This window comes from Orcinus orca, chromosome 3, assembly GCF_937001465.1.
Source record: "Orcinus orca chromosome 3, mOrcOrc1.1, whole genome shotgun sequence".
In the NCBI taxonomy this organism is placed as follows: Eukaryota; Metazoa; Chordata; class Mammalia; order Artiodactyla; family Delphinidae; genus Orcinus; species Orcinus orca.
Genome location: NC_064561.1, coordinates 153,711,662 through 153,732,167, shown reverse-complemented (window position 1 = coordinate 153,732,167; position 20,506 = coordinate 153,711,662). Strand labels below are relative to the sequence as shown.

At 47.6% G+C, this 20,506-nt stretch overlaps 1 protein-coding gene across 2 annotated transcripts in view; it reads left to right on the top strand.

Annotated features, from left to right (window-relative positions):
• Positions 1-20,246, top strand: part of EGFLAM (EGF like, fibronectin type III and laminin G domains) — a 170,659-nt gene extending 150,413 nt beyond the window's left edge. Inside the window, exons 19-24 of one of the 2 annotated variants that reach the window (XM_049708705.1) lie at positions 4,203-4,226; positions 6,716-6,794; positions 9,816-9,959; positions 16,541-16,624; positions 18,140-18,243; positions 19,059-20,246. In XM_049708705.1, coding sequence (XP_049564662.1) covers positions 4,203-4,226; positions 6,716-6,794; positions 9,816-9,959; positions 16,541-16,624; positions 18,140-18,243; positions 19,059-19,213 — 590 coding nt within the window. In that variant the 3' untranslated portion in view covers positions 19,214-20,246. The remainder of the gene's footprint in view (positions 1-4,202; positions 4,227-6,715; positions 6,795-9,815; positions 9,960-16,540; positions 16,625-18,139; positions 18,244-19,058) is intronic. The other variant, XM_004265980.3, reaches the window with a different exon arrangement.
• Positions 20,247-20,506: the final 260 nt, after the last annotated feature.

The window sequence follows — 20,506 nt, the reverse complement described above, 5'->3', positions numbered from 1 at the left end:
ATCACTGTTTAGCTAATAGCAGGTACTTGAAGAGGTTCAGCTCGAGTGGCCCGTTCCCTCAGAAAACCGGATCTGGATTTCACACATCAGCATTTGAATCTCCTAGGTCTTCAATTTCACTGCAGGCAAATTCAAGCTTGCTCCTGCCTTAAATGCTGACACTAATGGTCAATATATAAAGTCCAAGCTTAAGTGAACTTTTCGCTCTGGGAATTAAAGGAGGAAGGAGAGGATAATTTGTGATCGTGTTAACCCTCCTTTCCTGTTACAGAACATGAACCATGCAGATATAAAGTGCTCACGTGTATAGCTTTGTAACTACAGGCTCGGGTTCAATGAGAAATAAATCTCCCCGGAATGAAGACTCAGATGGCTGAGGGCCTGGGCCTCCTGACGAGATCCAAGGGGATGGACCGTGGCAGGGGGGCTCTGGGGGGCTTTCAGGGCTCTTTTTCTTCAACATCCTAGGCTAGAGCCAAGATTAAAATCCAGGCAGAACATCAGCTGTCCTTGTGTTATGTCAGTATCTCCTTGTGCTTTGAAATAAAGATGGTGTTTCTGGCAAAATGGCAACTGTTGCGAATCCTGAGAAGATTCGTATATAGGAGGTGTGGCCTGTGTCACATAACTTCTTCTCCTGTTATATGGCTTGAGAGGATTAATGGGACTCTGGGTGCAGGTTAGGACTGTTAAGGACAATTTTTCCAGGCCCCAGCAGGCTCTCAGAGGTGCACAGTTACCAAACAGACTTTTGAGGTGAGCCTCTAGTCCTGCGTAAGGATCGGAAATAAAGGGAGGAGAGCTGGTTCCACAGAGATGCAGGAGAACGGTCTAAAAGTTGGGGTATATTCTTCGTGAGAAAAACAAAGAATGGTTAGAAGCCATCCTTGGTTGTCAAAGAGGATCCTGTCTGATCCAGCAAGGTGATTCTTTTTTTTTTTTGCGGTCCGCGGGCCTCTCACTGTTGTGGCCTCTCCTGTTGCGGAGCACAGGCTCCAGACGCGCAGGCTTAGCGGCCATGGCTCACGGGCCCAGCCGCTCCGCGGCACGTGGGATCTTCCCGGACCAGGGCACGAACCCGTGTCCCCTGCATCGGCAGGCGGACTCTCAACCACTGCGCCACCAGGGAAGCCCTAGCAAGGTGATTCTTAGCCTCATATATTTAAGGGTTGTTTCCCTCCCTGATTAACAGATCATGCTTCAAAAGCACGAACCTTTCCTAGCACTCCCCACAGAAGTTAAACCAGTCCTTTTACAGTGGGCAGCATGTTGTAGAAATCCCCAGCGCCAGGCCTCCCCCAGTCCATACCAAGGCCTACCTTCTCCGTCAGGAAATTAGCTTCTGGGATCCTCAGTGAGTCTGGTTCTTTCTACCATCCTCAGAGGCGAATTCCACTGGGACCCTAGTCAGGAGATTGGAAACTTGTTCTCACCTCTTGGTGGTGCAGACAGGCTGGGGCCAGAAACTCAGACAAATCCTGGAGCGGTCCAGGCTCCCAGACCATCAGAACATTGAGGGTGTTTTGGGACACCCATCCTGCCCTTTGTCTCTGGCAAAATCAGAGGCAGGAGCAGAGCCTGAGCCCAGATGGAGGTGGGTACCGGGCTCCCACTGAAATGCAGAAAAGTGAGCCTCTCTGTCCCCAACCGGGGCAGGAGGATCCAGAGGGTCTTCCAACTCCCAGCCGCGACTCCAGGTGCCAGCAAAACCCACAGGGCTTGGTGGTCCCCTCACCTTCCATTTGGGGGCTGTCACTCTTAGGTGCCTTCTTCCACCTCAAACCTCAGCACCCCATGCTGTACCCCAGTACCGAGGCCCTTTTCTCACCTCACCAGAGGGGTGTCAAAAATCCGCCCTCTGGGCTTCCCTGGTGGCGCAGTGGTTGAGAGTCCGCCTGCCGATGCAGGGGACACGGGTTCGTGCCCCGGTCCGGGAAGATCCCACGTGCCGCGGAACGGCTGGGCCCGTGAGCCATGGCCGCTGAGCCTGCGCGTCCGGAGCCTGTGCTCCGCAACGGGAGAGGCCACAACAGTAAGAGGCCCGCGTACCGCAAAAAAAAAAAAAAAAAAAAAAAAAAAAAAAGCCGCCCTCCTCAAAAAGATACTTGCCATCCTTAGAGATTTCTGTCTTCTTTCTCTCTGCTCTCATCCACATTTACCCACCTGTGTCCCAGTCCCTCAGGGCTCTTGTATTTAAGTTACTAACGAGTTAAAGCAGAGTTCCACGAAGCATGTGTAAAAATTTAAGTTCCAAGGAATACTGATGGCTGTTTTGCTCTCACACAGAGAGACAGACAGCATACATTCATAGGCACAAAATGGGAGGGGGCTTCTGGGGTCAAATAAATCTGGGTAATCCTGGGTGAACAAACCACTGTCTCTTCTGTGGGACCTTTCAGAGCATTTGCTATGTTCTGCGTGTCCAAGACAGGGGTGCAGATGCAGCTGTTTCATCCTGGGGTTCCTGCAGCCTGTAGCAGACAGGCCATGAGCCGGGTCCTCCTTTCCCTTCCCTGCATTCGAGTTTGGGCTCAGACCATGCAGGACCCTGCAGGCCACTAGATGGGGTTGTTTCTCTGTCGCAGCTGAAGCTGCTCTACACTCACTCCCGACACCAAAAGCTAATGGCTTAGGTCACACATTTGTCAGGGATGCGCAGTCCTCAGAGATGGGAACCTGCCTGGTCCATACTGATCTCCCACATTCTGGACATTTTATGTTGTGTCTAGTGAATTCACGTCGTATTGCTGGGTGTGATTTGGGTGATTCTTTTGGCCGGGGAGAGGGGTCCCAGTGCGTAAAACACATAGCATCATTAAGTATGGGCTATAATTTAAGAAAACTCAGTATGCAAATCACAAGTAAATAAAACATAGAAATTGTGCATACTACAGGGAATTTGTTTTCTTTTGATGGTGTATCATAAACAATGGAAAATTTGGGGGGGTGTTCAACCTAGATGTTCATGTTTAGATAGCTGAAGACTGGTAGTGTTGAAAAACATTTTTTTGCTGTTCTTTACTTTACGGCTGCAGAGTCAGTTTCATGGAACCAAGACATCTGCTCCAAGTAGAGCTGTCCAGCAGTGGAGGGTGCTGCCCTATGGGCGAGAGAGCTACCCATTGTGGAAAGTGTTCCCTGGGGCTGGATGGCCATCTCTCAGGGGGTTGTTGAGAGGAGTCCTGGCTGCTGAGAAAGCTAGGTTACTACTACACCCCAGGTCCTTCCTTCACTGGTCCTGGGACTATGAAGGAGCCAGCAAGTTCCCCTTAACTCGTCATATGGTCCATTGGGAATTTCAAGTCCCTGCAGTGGAAAATGCTTTGCCTAGCTTGCAGGCTATTCATTGGGGGTATTATCTGTGTCACCAGAGGGCACGAGCTTTTAGGTCTACATGTGAGGAAGCACCAGAAACACTTTTCGACGAGTGCCTTTGCCACAGAAAATAAGACAATGTAGAAGAAATTAGATATAAAGGGTTAGGGCCAAATATAGTTGTGCTGACAATATTTAAACAAACCACAAAGGGCCAGAAAGGGCTAGATGGTCACTTCTAGCTGTAATGTTGTAGGACGGAGTTAATAGTTATCCACATACGCTGACAACACTGAGTGTATTTTCACCATTTTTGTATTCCGCGGTGTCATTTCTAGAGCGTTCCCCTGCTCTTTGTTAATCACCACGTCACCAGGGCTCTGGAACATTGCAAAGGGGGTGGGGTGGGAATTAGGGTGATATTTTCCACTACGGAGAGAAAAAAGAGGCAGCTGGCTGGCTTATCATGCCTTTTTCACACGTAGCCTGGAAACAAGAAAATAAATGGTCATTGACAAGGTAAGTAACTTTAACAAGGAATTTCTCCAGGTTTAGATTAAATGGGGACTGTCAGCACAAGCTCAGGGGAGCCTCAGAGTGTCAGACAATTTCTTACATACATCTTCTTGGTCCACCACCACCTGTGCCTCCACTCGTGAGCTGGGACTGGGGAGGTGTGTTGGGTGACTTGGTGCTCACCATGCAGATTTCCAGTGGTTCCTGTTGGGCATCAGATTCACATTCCGTAAGAGGAATGTGAATTCCTGCAGGGCTGCACGAGGGCAGCAAGGCTGGTTCCCAGAAATCTGCAACCAAAGTAATTGGGATTTTACAATGACTGTGAGATTCTGACCTTCCCTGTTCTGTTTCATGCTGGCACCTGGCAGAGTGTGGGAACTACTGCCTCAATAGTAAGTACAGTGAGTCCTCTGAGAAGCTGTGACAGTGCCCTGGGCTCATGCCAAGGCAGGCTGCGGGCACAGTGCAGGCCAACCACCTGCAGAGGTAATGAGGGGGACACACCTCCCAGGGTGGTGGGCATCCTCCCTCCAAAATCGCCGGCCCTGGGAACACACTTGTCCCCCAGCTGGACCTCGGGAAGCCCTGAGCTCCTGAGCTGGGGGACTTAGCAGGCACCTGGACGGGGCTCCTACAACACCCCTTTGAGGGTCCAGGTGCAGAGCGTGCCCTGAGCATTTCAAGGAGTCCAGGGGAATGAGGACTATTGGCCACAGACCCAACAGCGGGGACAGGCCCTGCCTGAGGCTCAGCCTAACCCAGCAGGGGCGCCGGGGTGATGTTCAGCTCTGGGTGGGATAGTCTCTCCTCCTGTCTCAGCACTAGCAGCCTGCAGTCCGGGGCCTGCCAGCCCAGCTAAGAGCTCTCCTGCCCTCCTGCATTTCCGCACTCTTACTTCTCATCCCCCCTTCTGGACCTCTCCTTTCTATTTCTGCTCCTCTGGGTGTCTCTCCCAGCCTCACCTTTCCCATCCCCCTCTCCTTCCCCTGCCCGGGGCTGCCACCCATTTTTACACCTTCTCCACGGTTTTCTTTTCTCTTCTTCTGGCGTCTACTTTCCCCTTCTTCTTCCCTCTTCCCACCATCTTTCTGCTTGTGTCATTTTGCATCTTTTTCCTTCTCTCGACTTCCTTTTCTTCCTTCTTCCTCCTGCTCACTTTAAGCACAGGAAGATAGACCTGTGGTACAGCCCAGAATTTAAGATGCAAGAGCTGTTCACTCCAGTCTCTAGAAGGTGCTCCGGTCAGCAGACCCTTGTCTTGGGCTATGCTGCCTCAGAGGACAGTGAAGCAATTTCTTAGTTACCTCAGAAACTGTCTTTAACATTTTTTACTTCTGTTCTGCATTTCTTGTTTTCTTTCTCTCTCCCTTCCTCCTTTCCTTCCTTCCTTTATTTTTTTATGAAGAGAATGGGAGCATGCTGTGGTGACCTGCTAACACAGGAACCTATATTTGGGGGCCCAATGTCATTGGGTTTTGTGTTTTGCTTTCCTTCCTTCCTTCCCTCCTTTCTTCTTTCTTTTAATGTTTAGAAGTTGAGTTTAAACTCTCCTGTCGTTTGTAGTGTCAATAATTGTACGTTTTCTCCCCTGGGTATAGAGTCCTTAGTTCAATGTCTTTGTACCAACAGCATATTTTTGTGAAACTAGAACTCGTTTTATAAGCTGGCTTATTCTCTCTCGTTTTGCACATTTCTTTAAACATGAGATTCACTCTACCTTAATTTATTTAAACTGCCATTTGTGCCTTTCTAAAGAGAAGAGAGATATTGCTATAATCTCTTTAGAAGAAATCCCCTAAATTATCCCTAATTTGTGACACCAAACACAACTCCTTAGCCTATTCTTTTACTGACTGTATGGAAGAAGGAGATTCCTCAAGAACACAAAGATGAGAAGTTGGGAGGAAGGAAACACACCTCTAAAATATTGAAAAGTAAAAAGCGGGCTCAGGGCCAGAACTGGGGAGAGTCGGTCTGGCTCATGGTCTATTGTTTTCTTAGCTGTATGATCTTGGGCAAATCCTTGATGATTTTATGCCTCAATTTCCTAGTCTATAAAAATGGGTTGTTTCCCTGGTGGCGCAGTGGTTGAGAGTCCGCCTGCCGATGCAGGGGACACGGGTTCGTGCCCCGGTCCGGGAAGATCCCACATGCCGCAGAGCGGCTGGGCCCGTGAGCCATGGCCGCTGAGCCTGCACATCCGGAGCCTGTGCTCCGCAACAGGAGAGGCCACAGCAGTGAGAGGCCCGCGTACCGCAAAAAATAATAATGATAAAGTAAAAATATAAAAATGGGAACAATCAAACCCTCCCATCCCCCCCCCCTCCTTCCTGTGATTGTGGTGAAAATCTTGTGAAATACAACACCGGAAGGTGATTTGCAAACAATTGTCAAAGCCTCATCCCCTCTGCTTCACCAGTGTCTGAGGTCATGGCTGAAAGGGCTCTGGACCAGATTGGCTTCAGCTAGAGAAATCCTGGTGGGTTTTGTTGGGGGGATTGTTTTCTCTGCCTCCCTTGGAGAACAGGGTTATCCCCAGCTGCTCCTCGCATGGCCCAAGACCTGCCCTTTGGCTTCCAAGAATAATTGGGCACAGTTCAAGTTTTGGCATATTGCAAGGCCTTCTCGGCAGTGCTGAGACCGATAGGAGTGACGGCCAGCCCCAGAGAGGGGACAGCAGGGAGATGCCAATTACAGGCCATCAGGCCGGGCAGTCCCAAACCAGGCCAAGTGCCTGTACAGCCAAGAGGAAGGGGCCGCCAAGTTGATAAATGTCCTGCTTCCAGGAACTGGCTTTCTTTGTATTTTCCCGCCACGTGGTGGAGTGTAGGGGTCAAGAGAGCCATGCAGCATGTAACCTCCATTTTCTGTTCTGTCTCAGCCATCACAGAAGCCATTGAGATCCCTCAGTTTATCGGCCGCAGTTACCTGACATATGACCATCCGGATATCCTCAAGAGGTAAGAAGCTTCCACAGGCACCTTCCTTATCTCCTGGTCGGTCAATTTCTCAATATCTTTCCCAGAGCTTTTCCTTATCTTCCGTGCCAGAAGATAGTTCTCCAGAAAGGCACGAGAATTTAGCCATAGTCCCAGAGGGGAAAAAACATACAAAATAAACATAGAAACTAGAACAAAAACAACACAAAAAACAAACTCAAAAATGCAACCTTTGAAACAAGCCCATGACAAACAACCCAAAGCCTTTCTGGTCCAAGGGACGTTTCCCAGAGAAAGGGACGTGCCCGGCCCCGGGATTTCCAATATTCAGGCTTTGAGAGGCAGTGAGAACTTGATGCTCCCGAAGCCAGGGTTATATGAGTCCGATTCCCCAGCAGGGCAGTCAGCGTGATGCTGCTCTGTGGCCATGGTCTGAAGAAGCCAGCCGAGGAAGGGTTCTGGGGCAGACAACAGACAACCAGACAACAGCCCCAGGTCCGTGTCCTACTTTGCGTCTCCATCGACGAGGTCCACTGTCCTCTTCAGGCTCTTTCCAGTTCGGTGGGGGGCTCCTCAGCTCTCTTCACGTGGATACAAGAGCATGATCTAAGGAGATGCCTGAGTCACAGCTGTGGCTTTTAATCGCTGGTGGCAGATGCTCCAGCCCGCTCCGGGCTCCAAGCTCCTGGTCTGGAATAGCCTATTTTGCACGACATGGGAAAGACTGGCTCTAGGCAAAGTCTTCGATCTAGTGAAGCTTGGCTTTGACGCTTTCAGTTTACCCTTTTCTCTTTCTTTTCCTTCCCCCCTAGCTCTTTGTAGTTTAGAGAGTGCCATCCCTCACCCTACCTCCAGCACAATCATTCTAGAATGTTCCCATCCTCTTCAGGTTGATCACATCTTCACAGACTAAGGCAATGCTTTAAGCCAAAGGCATGCAGTTCTTAGGGTGGAACTTGGTGGCTTTTCGAGGAACAAAAGAGGTTGAGAGACATTTTCCTAGGGCACTGGATGTCCCTGGTGACTCTGAACACACACCAGACAGACAGGGCTTTGTTTCTCTACTCTTATGTTGTGTTTATCAAGGTTGTCTTGCATGGGCCTTAGGCAAAATAGATTCCCAGCCAAGAAACCCTCTTCTTTCTTAACCCTTTCTCCCCAGAGATGGAAGGGTGTTCAGTCCCCAGAAACTGGGAGCGTGTGAACAAGGCCCAAGTTTCTAGCCCCCTGGTGCTTAGTGAGAGGCACTGGGTGGTTGGGAGCAGAGGGGTTTGGTGAAAGGAGGAGGTGCAGTGCCCCAAAGCAGAAAGCCCAGTGGCACCTGTGTGCATATAGGTAGGTGCATGTACGTGTGCATGTGTGTGAAGCTGCAGGTAAAAGTCAAGCTCAGGGTCTGCTTCAGTTAGATGCCTTCGGCTGCAAGTAACAGGAAACTCAGCTCAACATGTCTTAAACGTGGAGGGTATTTATTATTTCACATAACAAGGTGTCCAGACTTAGACTGGATCCTGAGTTGATTAATTCAGATAATCAACGGTATTATTCAAAGACCCATTTTCCTGCCTTGTTATCCTCAGTTTATTTTCCAATGGTTATACCCTTTGTGGTTATAAGATAGTTGTTCATAAATGCTCATTAAATGGCTGTAAATCATGGCAATATCCCATGCAAGTAAAAAAAACTTTTTATTTTCATGTGACTCTATTAAAAAGGAAAGGAGTCTTTTCTAGAATCCTCCTGATAAATTTCCTCTGTCTCATTGGACAACGGTGGGTCACATGCCCACCCCTAAACCAGTCACTGCAAGAGAAATGGAACCATCGTGATTGGCTTGTACCAATCAATGTTTCCAAGGCAAGTGAGGGAAAGAAGGAAACTTGAACAGAAGACGGGGAAAGCAGCTCTCTAGGGAACAGCCCGGGGCTGGATTGCTCTGCACCTGGCCTGGTGAAGCAGTCAGTTTCATGGACCCTGCTCCTCGCCCACCACTCTGAGACCCTGCCTGGGGAGGGCAAACTTGATCTCCTCCTGTCTGGCTCAGGCTCTGGGAAGACTTAGACAGAAGTCCCCTCCACTGTTCACTACTGAATGCACTCTGCACTCCAGGCCATAATCGTGAGACAGAGGGATGGTGCACGTGACAGGAAAATGGATAAAGAGCTTTTTCCAGTAGTGCCATCTTAGGAGCAATATTAAATTATGTTTACTCTCATCTCACCTTTTATTTAAGGACCTCATGGTTGCTTTTCTTCCTGTTGCAGATGAAACACTGGTCACTTTCTAGGGAAACTGGATCTGTGAACTAGTCTCTTCCCAAGAATTGTTAAGAACATCCCAGAACTGATAGGGACACAGAATCACGTGAGCCTATTCCCAGCCAAAGCTGTAGGGCCGGGACCTGACCTTCCTGACCACCCCTTCCTTCCTCTCATCTTCCTGTTCCTCTCCACCCTGTTTTTGCCCCATCACCCCTCGAGACCATTATCCCATCACCTTCCTTCCAGACAAGGCACCTTCCTTGTCTGACACTCTGCCCCTTGTCCAGTCATTCCTCCTCTGCCCTCAAGGATGTCACCTCCAGAGATAGCCATCCACAGCCACGATCATAGCCCAGAGCAGCTGCCCGCTTGAACCTCTTGGTAATTAAGGAAACCACTTCCTTTTGAGGAATAGGGGACACTTTCCCAAGGACCCGTGAGTGGTAGGACAGGAAAGAGGGAAGACTTGAGGTGTGTACTGGGGGTGCAGGCTGGGACCGTGGCCTTGGCCACAGTCTGGCTGATCTGTGACTCATCAAATGCTCTCTTGTGGCATTTGACCACACCTGGGGAGAGAGACAGACTCCAAAGTGCAGAATGAGGAGGTCAGACCTTTAGACCCATGGCATGACCTGTGGTGGTGATGCCTTTTCTAATCTCCTGGTAGCAAGAGTCAGAAATGTCAGATTATCCTCATAATTGGCAGAGGAATCTGGGATTCCTCAGGAATGAATGTTGGTGGAGACTGGTTGATCTGATGTCATTATTTGTGTATTTCCTCCAGGGTGTCAGGATCCAGATCAAATGTATTCATGAGGTTTAAGACAACTGCCAAAGACGGCCTGTTGATGTGGAGGGGAGACAGCCCCATGAGACCCAACAGTGACTTCATTTCCTTGGGCCTTCGGGATGGAGCCCTGGTGTTCAGGTAACCCCTACTCCAGCTGCTTTCTACATCACCTTGCGATTTTTCTCAGACAGTACAGATTACGCCGAACAGAGGGTTGCAGGGGGAGCCAGAGCGCAGTCTGCTAGAATGAACAGCTGCCTGCAGCTCCGAGTTAATTTGAGGCTCCTGGTCTTTCTTTCCAATATCCATCCCTAGAGCAGCAGTTGGTCAGCTATGGCCTGACGGCCAAATCTGGCGCGCCACCCATTTTTGTAAATGAAGTTTTATCGGAATACTGCCACCCTCATTCATTTACGTATTGTCAGCGACTGCTTTCATGAGACAGTGATACGCTTGAGTAGTTTCAATAGGGACTGTATGGCAAAGCCTGAAATATTTATTATCTGGCCCTCTAGAGGAAAGTTTTGTGACTCCTGTTCTAGTGTGTTCCTGCCATATACTCCCCACTTACAAATTAGGAAGTAGTCGAAAGAGGACGTTGATCCTGCCAAGCACGGACTCGGGCATTTGGCCCAGCGCTCTCCAGCTCAGGAAGATCTGAAGATTTAGTCTAGAGACCTTTCTTTCTATTCTGACTCTGCTCCCTATTCACTCTGGAGCCTTGGGAAGGAGAATGCCTGCTTTGTCCGATCTCCCACTGCAAAGAACAAAGCACAGATTCATATCTCAATAGGGCAACCCAACATTTGGATTTTTAAAAGTGCTTCTTGGGTGATAACGGATGAGCCAGTTCCAGAAGTTCTAACATCTTTTACGTCGGTTTAGACTGCTCTCAGATTTGTCAAGTGGGTTCCTATGAAGTAGCTAAAGGATTACCTGGATGACTTCTCGCCACCAGAAGCTGGGTGGCAGCTGGGTGCTAGCGGGATTCCTGAGGGGCAGGCGCCAGCTGTGTACTATGAAAAAGCTTCTCTACAGATTGTGATGGTACAGCCTCACTTGAGGTTAGAAATATCTCGTTTAGACCAGTGATCCTCAAATTGTGGTCTCCGGACCCGCAGCATCAGCATCTCCTGGGAACTTACTAAAAATACAAATTTTCAGGCTCCACCCCTGACCTACTGAACCAGAAAAATTCTAGAGGTGGGAACCAGCAATCTGTTAACTGTTTCTCCACGTGATTCTGACGCCTGCTAAGGTTTGAAACCCCTACTCACCATCTGTTCCATGGGGACAGGAATTTCTCTGGCTTTTCCTTCTTTAATCCCCCCTCTGGTGACTAGCACGAGTGTTCATTAAATGATATGGGATTAATTGGAATTGAAATAGACGAAAGTGAGAGCGGAACTGCAGAGAAGATGAAGGCTTAATTGTGGGGCTTCAGTGGGTCATGCGCTGGGATTGCTGACAGCCAGGGTAGAATGCTATGTCTTTGCAATTCGAATAAAAGACATTTCAAAAGGAAATGTCACTTGTCCAACAGCACGCTTGCCCCTACCCAGCAGAGTGTGCTCAGCGATGTGACCCTATGGTTGTCGAGGACTTTGGGGTGCCACGTGTGGTTGAAAGCTGGAGAGAGCAGTTCTCACCACCTCCGTCCCCTCCCCCGGGCCCTGAGGTCAAATGCTGAGCTCTTCACACCCCAGTTTCAGGCTGGCTGCCGCAAAGCCATTTTCTTGTGGTTTTCCTGTGGTTAACCTCGCCAAGGCCTCAAGTACTTGATTGTGCCCAGAAAGGGAACTGAAACAGTAGCTCAGCCGTGGGTGGGAGGCCCAACTTCCCCCTAAACCGCCAGTGAAAACCCAGCTGGACAGGGAAGCTCGATCTGCTCGGGACCCCTCACAGCCCCCGCTGGCTCTCACACCCGGCCCTGGGCAGACCCCCAGGCCCCCGGGCACCCTTCTTACAACTCCACGCCATCCCGATGTATTTCTTTTCTTACCATCTCTTGCTCAGGTTTCTGGAAATAGGCCCCGTGTTTTCCTCTTTAGCCTGGAGTTCTGGCTGTGCTCTGCGTAAAGGGCACAGCACTCAGTCTCCACCGGAGGCAGGCAGACATCTGAACTCTTCCCTGGGCCCCAGGCCCGGCGCGGCTGCTTTGCTGCATTTCCTGCCTCTGGGCAGCCACTGCCCCCAACATTACTCACCCAACACAGAAGTATGGAAGCCCTGCAGCAGGCTGGGCACAGAGAGGAATCAGAGTGTGGCCACTGGTTTGAAACTGTCAGCATACAGAGAGTCAGCTGCGGGGCTCATGTTAGAGGTTACTGGATTCCTGGGCCCACACCCAGAGATGCTGGTGGAGGAAATCCCTCTGAGCGCCAGAATCTCATTGGAAGCCATCAGGAACCACCACGCCCTGAGAAACAGGGTCTGAAGTGGTCACAAGCATGGGCTTCAGAGTCAGACGTGCCGGATTCCCACGGCCACGTGATCTCCTGCAAGTTACCGACCTCCGTAAAAGGAAACGGTTGGTCATGAGGACTGAATGAGTTAATTCATAGAAAGGCCTTAGTGCAGGGCCTGGTATATCTAGTTATTAGTGATAATGATCATCCCTGATCGGGTGTTTTCTATGTTCTAAAAACTCCGATCGCTAACATATGTCAGGAAGTTGGCCCGATATATCTACTAAATAAAATGTAGCTATTATTATTGTTATGGTTGTTATTATTCTGAAGAAGGCCCTGCCCTCAAGCAGCTTACATCAGTGGAACCTAGAGAGTGAACTGGTTGATTGGGTAGATGAACCATTTTTGAGGTTTTGGTGTTTGATCCAGGTCCAAAGCAAACAGTAGGAAACCTAAGATAATACAATATAATCTCAGCTTTCTTCACCTAAATGCTTGTCCTTTTGCTAATTTAGAGCTCAGAGCACTTCAACCAGAGAATAAGGAAAAACAGTGGAATTCTAAACGAAACAATTATGTATGGTTTTGGTGCAAGGTGAAGTAAAAGAAAGGGAATCACCGTGCTCAGCGACGAGTGTGGTTTTTGCTGTTTGTTTTGTTTCATTTTGTTTTATGATTATGTTTAGGGCATGAAGCCAGGTGTGTGAATATCACTTCACGGGCGATCTTTCCCGCTAATTTTCCATGTAACCTTGATAACATTTTCATGCAGCAGAGAAAGGAAAGCAGTCTGACATTAGCAGAGTACCCTGTGCTATACTTTAAAGGAGGCCTAAGTATAAGGACCCCACCTGATGGCATTTCCTGGTGGCCCGCCTTGGTGCTCAGCCTCCTAGCCTTCCGTGAGCACCAAATTGAGTAGGTACTCTTGGATCAGGTTAACCGATTCACGCTAACCGGATGCACAGGACGTTGATAGAGAAACCAGGTGTGCATTTATTTGTTCATTTATTCGTTCATTCACATGTTTTTACCTTTTTGAAAAAATTGAGGTATAACTAAGTGAAGTGAGTCAGAGAAAGACAACTATTATACGATATCACTCGTATGTGGAATCTAAAAAAAACGTGATGCAAATGAACTTACCTACAAAACAGAAACACACTCACAGACATAGAAAACAAACTTATGGTTACCGAAGGGGAAGGGGGTTGGGAGGGATAAATTAGGAGTTTGGGATTAACAGATACACAGTTCTATATATAAAATGAACAACAAGGTCCTACTGTATAGCACAGGGAACTATATTCAATATCCTGTAATAGCCTATAATGGAAAAGGATCTGAAAAAGCATATACGTAGACTGGTGTACACTTCACTGTACACCAGAAACTAATGCAACGTTGTAATTCAACTATACTTCAATTTTTAAAAATTGAGGTATAATTTACATAAAGTGCAAAATACTAGGTGTACAGCTCAATACATTTTTAAACATGTAAACACCTGTGTAACCACCACCCAGAACAAGGTATAGAACATTCCCCCACCCACACCCAGGAAGGCTCCCTCATGCCCTCTCCCAACGAAGGCAACCACTAATCTTGGTCATTTATTATTTAAAAGAAAGAGAAGTTCCAGGGTGATGTTTCAGGTGTCTGGGGGAGCAGGATGTTATTCGGAGGGTCTGAAATCAGAGAGAGTCGGGGGGGTGGGGGTTGGAGAGTCAGGCCAGAGATGTGCCAACTGGGCCACGCCACCACCTGTAGTGACGGCTGCTGGGTTCAGCGTTTGCTCCCTTGAATGCAGTCTGGCTCATTGCATGAACAGGCGTGTTATCAGGCTGGAGAACAGAAGAAGAAGGCCCGGCCTTCGTCCGAACACAACTGAAAAGGTTTCCATTCACTTGATTACAATCACATTCCAGTCTAGTGCCACTGCAGCTATACCCAAGTCACCTTGATTCTGACACCTGGGTGTTTCTGGACGTTCTGGTTACATATTTACAGCCTGTTGGTTTACTTTCACACATGACTACTCTTCCAGGAGAGGCTCGATGAGTTTATCTCTTGGCGGCAACTTTCTCCTATTGCTGGCTCCCCCAGGTTGTATTGTTCGATGCTATATCCAAGCTGCATTAAGTACTGCATATATTTGGGGCAGTGGGCTTATTTGCTTGGCTCCTACTCTGTGCTGTGCTCTTTACATATGTTACCTTACTGAATCTTCCCTAAGACCCTTCAGGGAAGGTATTATTACCCCATTTCACAGATTAGAAAATTTAGGCTCAGAGAAACGAAGCAAATTGCCCAAGATCACAGAACTAGTAATTGGCGAGGCTGGGAATTGAGGCAGATTCATCTAATCCAAGTGTCTAGGCTCCTTCCATCACCCCGTTCTGCCTCTCATAAAAGCCCACATAGTAATTCAGCTACATTTCTGCCAACCAGCTCTCAGCCCTTCCTTATACTCATTCATTTCTTCAACAAGTATTTGGCCACTAAATAATGAAATCTGAAAATTCCACCTCCAGGCTGCTTCGTACAAGGAGACACTTGATGTGGGAAAATTCATTAGAAAACAGTGGAGTTTTCTGGGTCAGAGCAACATCTTTGTCTCCGAGTTTGTCAAGTCACCCGAGTTCTATTCTTGGTTAAATGTCGATGGGCTGTGTGACTTCTTTGAGCTCCAGTATTAAAGAAAGGACCCATAGTGCTTCCCTGGGGAAAGCCAAAGCTTTCTATTTTTGCTCCTTTCTTATACTGAGTGCATGCAAGAGCTCAGTGACTAATGCGGGTTTCCTCTCAATATTCCTATGTCTTGGCCAACGAGCTAAAGGAGAGACATGTCCTCTTACAAGATGAGGAGAGGGTTGTCCAGGTGGAATACATTTTCCTTCAAAAGCATGATTACATAGGCTTTATTATTTTATCAAGGGGAGGTCTAGGCAGCTGGCCCAGTGCCCGGCCTAGAATCGTCACTCACCAAATATTTGTTGTATTGAATTAAATTAGAATAATTGAATGAACACTGAAATAAGAGGGTTATTTCTCTCTGGTAAACAACATATGCATGTCTTCTGATCCCCTTAGCGTATCACAGTATCTGGCAACTGAAATAGGAAATAGAAAGCTACCGAGTAAAATGTGGCAGGGTCGGGGGCAGGGAAGACACCAAGTTCAAGTCCTATACGTTAGCTCTGAGATTTTAGGCAACTTCCCGTAAATTCTTTGGGGCTCAGCTTGCTCTGCAATGTTTCGCTCTGTTTTGTCTTTTGAAAAGTAAAAACACATGTATTAGTTTCTGAGGACTGCCATAATAACTCACCACAAATTGGGTGACTTAAAGCAATAGAAATGTATTCTCGCACAGTTCTGGAGGCTAGAATTTCAACCTGGAGCTGCTGGCAGGGTGTCTTCTTCCTGGGAGCTCTGAGGGAGTCTGTTCTATGACTGTCCCCTGGGTTCTGATGGTTGCTGGCAATCCTTGGTGTTCCTTGGCTTAGAGATGCAATGTTCCAGTCCCATCTTCATGTGGTGTTCTTCTCCGTATGTCTTTGTCTCTGTGTCAAAATCTCCACTTTTTATAAGGACACCGGTCATATTGGATTTAGGGCCTCCCTAACCCCATATAACCCCCGTATAACCCCTCTTAACTAATTACATATGCAAAGACCTTGTTTCCAAATAAGGTCACATTTTGAGATTCTGGGTGGACATTAATTTGGGGGGATACTATTCAACCTAGTATTGATACAACACATTACAAACGATAAAGCCCTTTTGTTCCTTATACTCTAATACATAGAGCCTAAAATAAATCAACCTTGAGGACATTATGCTAAGTGAAAAAAGCCAGTTACAAAGAGACAAACACTGTGTGACCCTACTTATACAAGGTACCTAGGGCAGCCACATTCATAGAAACAGAAAGAATGGTTGTTGCCAAGGGCTGGGGGAGGGCGAAATGGCAAGTTGTTTAATGGGTAGAGGGTTTCAGTTTTACAAGATGAAAAAGTTCTGGAATTGGTGGCATAGCAATGTGAATGTACTTAACACTGAACTGTACACTTAAAAATGGTTAAGACTGTAAACTTTACCACAGTTAAAAATAAAAAACCAGTTTTGGTCACTCATGGCCTGATCTGGGGACCTAGTGTCTTTATAACATTGTTTTGTGTTGTGTTAAAGAAACTACATCCTGAGCTCCAAAGAACTTCCGCAGTGAGAATCATTTGTGAACGACCGTCGGTGTGTACATCAGTGTTTGATTCCGTTCTCTGTCTTGTTCTTCTCCGACGCCTTTAGCTATAACCTGGGCAGTGGTGTAGCATCCATCACGGTGAACGGGTCATTCAATGACGGTCGGTGGCACCGAGTCAAGGCTGTTCGGTGAGTACCTGCCACAGCGTGAGACAGAGCTGACGGGATGTGCTCTCCAATTCCCTTTAGTCCCATTTCCTGTTCCCCATCCTGGCCTGGCATCCAAGTATCCTTGATCCGGGTCGTTAGGTCATCTCGGTACCAACTCCCACCTGTGCCCTTTACTAACACTAGCGGGCCAGAGAGGCTGAACTCCCAAATCTTCACTCAGCAGAGATCTTCTAGAGAAAGAACTTCGATGGCTAAACTTGAAGAAGCCCTCACCTTCCAGGGAGATCTCTAGTGAGATAAGATTTCAGGGCAGGTGGACTTTGAGGAGATTCCAGAATGCTGGAAGCCAGGTCTATACCCCACAGTAAGAAGAATAGGAAATCCAGGTATTCCCCCAAGGAAATGACTGAGCCAGGTCACAGCACAGTCAACAAAAGCCATCCAGCACACAGGCTTCCAGTCTGCTTCTTGGTGCTCAACACTTATCTGTGTGGCAGTTGGGGATCACTAGGCATTTGAAAAAAGTTTCTAGTATGAAAGAGGGATATCAGAACAAATAGATATAACAGAGCAACTTGGAGGAAACAGAGACTATGAATGAAAAAAATGATGAAAACATGAATATCATCAGTGAGGTAGGAGAGGCTATTAACCCAAGAAACAAGAAGTGATTGCTATAAAAAAGGAACATTAAAAGACCAATAAAGAGCTCGTTAAAAAAAAGAGGAAGAAAAGAGGGAGAAGGAGAAGAAGTGTGGCTGGTTTTTGGAAACCACCTTAAAAAACTGCAAAGCCCTTGCCACGGATGAACACCTCCATTCCACTGTCCTCAGAGTCACTTTTGGGTGACTCTCTGGGTCCTTTAGAAACCTCAAAGCCATTCTTCATCCTCCCTGAGAGTAACCGTCTACAAAGACTACTGCATTGGCTTCCCATTGTGCTTAGAATCACATCCACACTCACCACGTGTCGCCATGTCACCACCACTCCTCCTGTTAAAGTTCTTCTCTGGTTCCCTCTCACCTTCAGGCTAAATTCTAACTAAGCTCCTTATGCCCTTCACCGTCTGCTTCTGGCTTCATCTTTTACTACTCTATTCCCACCTCGAGAATTCTCTATGCTCAGTCTGTACCAACCCCCACGTCTTTTCTCTCATTGCCGTTGCCACTTCCTGTCTGCATTAGCCTTCTCCTTCACCTGACCCACCCAGCCTTCAAAACGCACCTCAGAGTCTTTTTTCAGAAGCTTTCCCTGGGCTTCTGTTCTCTTCCCGTAGAATTCCACAGCTCCCGGCGGCCATTCTTCCACCATAGAGTGGCGACACTGTGTGATCACCGGCAGTTTGATTTTTTGTTTGTCTTAGGAATGTCGGTGGTTTTTTGTTTGCTTGTTTTTGTTTGTTTCATTTTGGTAGATCCGTCATTTAGTATAGTGCCGGGTGCTTAGTAAGGACTTCAGTAATACATTTGTATTAAAATGAATGCATGATTGAATTATTGAATGAAGCTCTAAAAATGGTGGCGGTTTTCACAGGGATGGCCAGTCAGGAAAGATAACTGTGGACGACTACGGGGCCAGAACAGGCAAGTCACCTGGCATGATGAGGCAGCTCAACATCAACGGAGCTCTGTATGTGGGTAAGTGACCTTGACCTTTGACGAAACCTAAATTAGGCCAGTGCGTTTTCTTTTTAGCCTTCCGTTTGTCATGCTGGGGTTTCCCAAAGCTGTGTACTTCACTGGGTCGGTCAGATACTTGGAAATCAGGAAGCTCTCCAGATATTCCATTCTTCCATTTTCTGAACTTCTGACTCACGGCTGAGGGGTCAGGAAGCACTTAGATGATTTTGTGCCGTGGACCGATCCACCAGGAAAACCCTGCTTTTCTTGTTTATAGAACAGGAGCCTGCTAAATATAGCTCCTTGAATTCTCCCTGAGGAAGGAGGATCTGTCTTTCCGGCCCCCTCAGAGTTAGAATGAGTGCTATTTTTGTACATAGCTTAGAACCCACTAACGCTGACACATCAACATGAAAAGATACCTCTATCTGTATGATATTTCCTACAAGGGAACTTAATCGAAAGCATTCAACATCAGTGTATTTCTCTTGGTTTAAGATAACATCACCTCTTACCACACATACTACATTTTGTTGACATTATACAACATTTCAAAATGTACCAGGTACTATTTGGTTTTAAGTGGTCAACTAGGTCAGAAATCACTTATGAGGTGGCTACTTCTAGGCTCTGATTGTGTATCAAATTGATCCAAGTCAGCTCGTTCCTTCAAGGATAATTATAAATTAGACAGCTGCGATGTCCTGAGTTCTAGGTACCGCAGCCTCACCTATCCTGTCGGCTGAGGGACGCCTTGGTCAGCAGACACTCAGGCATACTGAAGAGACATCCTTCCCTTTGACTCACGTCATCTTCCTTTGGCCTCCTGGCAGGTGGAATGAAAGAAATCGCTCTGCACACTAACAGGCAGTATACGCGAGGCCTCGTGGGCTGCATTTCTCATTTCACCCTGTCTACCGATTACCACATTTCCCTCGTGGAAGACGCCGTGGATGGGAAAAACATCAACACTTGTGGAGCCCAGTAACACCAGTTGGCTCTGCCCAAGGGACAGAACCTTCTATCCTGAGAAACCTGGGGGCTCTAAGACCTTGCCTGACACCACACACAGAGGCATGGGGACCAGGCGCGTTTCCTTTCATCAAGGAGCAAGTACACCCTGATGGGAAACTAGGACCAAGACAGGAGTCCCTGGGTGGCCTTTCCTGCTGACACTCTGTGGGCCAAACCCAACGGAATGCTCTGTGTAGGAAGCATCGGACTTCGTCCATTGAATGTGTAGTGGCCGCCAGAGATCACACATCACGGCGAATTTCCGAGGCTGTCTGCTGTAGCTCAATGACTGTGTTGTGATTCATAGTTTGTAAGAAAAAAAAAAAAGAAAGGAAAAAAAAAGAGAGAGAGAGACCCAAAGGGCAGTATTAAAATACTTCTCTCCTCCCCTGACTCTTGACACTCTTACTGATAGCAGAATGACCGTAAGACCTTGAACCTCACATTTCTCTACTTTGGCCCACGAATTACTAGGATTAACCCCTTCCCCTCCTCACTGGCTGGTTCAATGTGCTCTGACTATGAAAATAAGGATTAAGGGAGACTAGAGCTAGAATCATAATTATAAAGCTGACCCCTGGAAGTTTACCTTTAATGAGAAGTCCTTACTTTTTATAATGCAAATCTAAGAAAATGGGCACCATGCCTTTGTAGCTGTCCTTTTGTATGTGTATATTTTTATAGCTACAGATTGTCCACACAGTATACTTTTGCAGGTTTGGGTGGACAACCCTGAATTCTTTGCACACTTACTAAGAATTTTCTCCCAAAGGAGACTTGTCTGGGCCCTTTGTGGCATCAGCAGAGCGGGGTAGGTAACTTGGGGTGGGCACTTTGGGGAGCTGACTGTTCTCTCTCGGTAAATGATGACTCAAGGAGGTGACTGTGAAGCTTCCAGAAGAAGCAGATGGAAAGGCACATGTATTACTGAGGTGGGTCACTGTCATTCTGGTTTGAAGTGGGGGGGTGTCTGTAGTGAACTTGAATAAAGAAGATGAACAAGGCTACAGCACATTCATTTAGTCGTTTGTTCACCTGTGGAGGGGTTACGGATCCCTCCCGAGGCGGTGTCTAGAAATGGACACGAATACAGTCAGTGCTTCTCAGGCTGGTCTGAGCATCTGGGCAAGAACCAGAGCAGCGGGGCTGCTTCCTTCTGAGCCATCACAGTGCCACGCGGTGACCCTGGAAACAGCTGGCTCACTGGCAGATCCCCATGGCAGGACTTGCTAAGGGCAGGTGAGATGAATGCTACCACCAAAGAGGT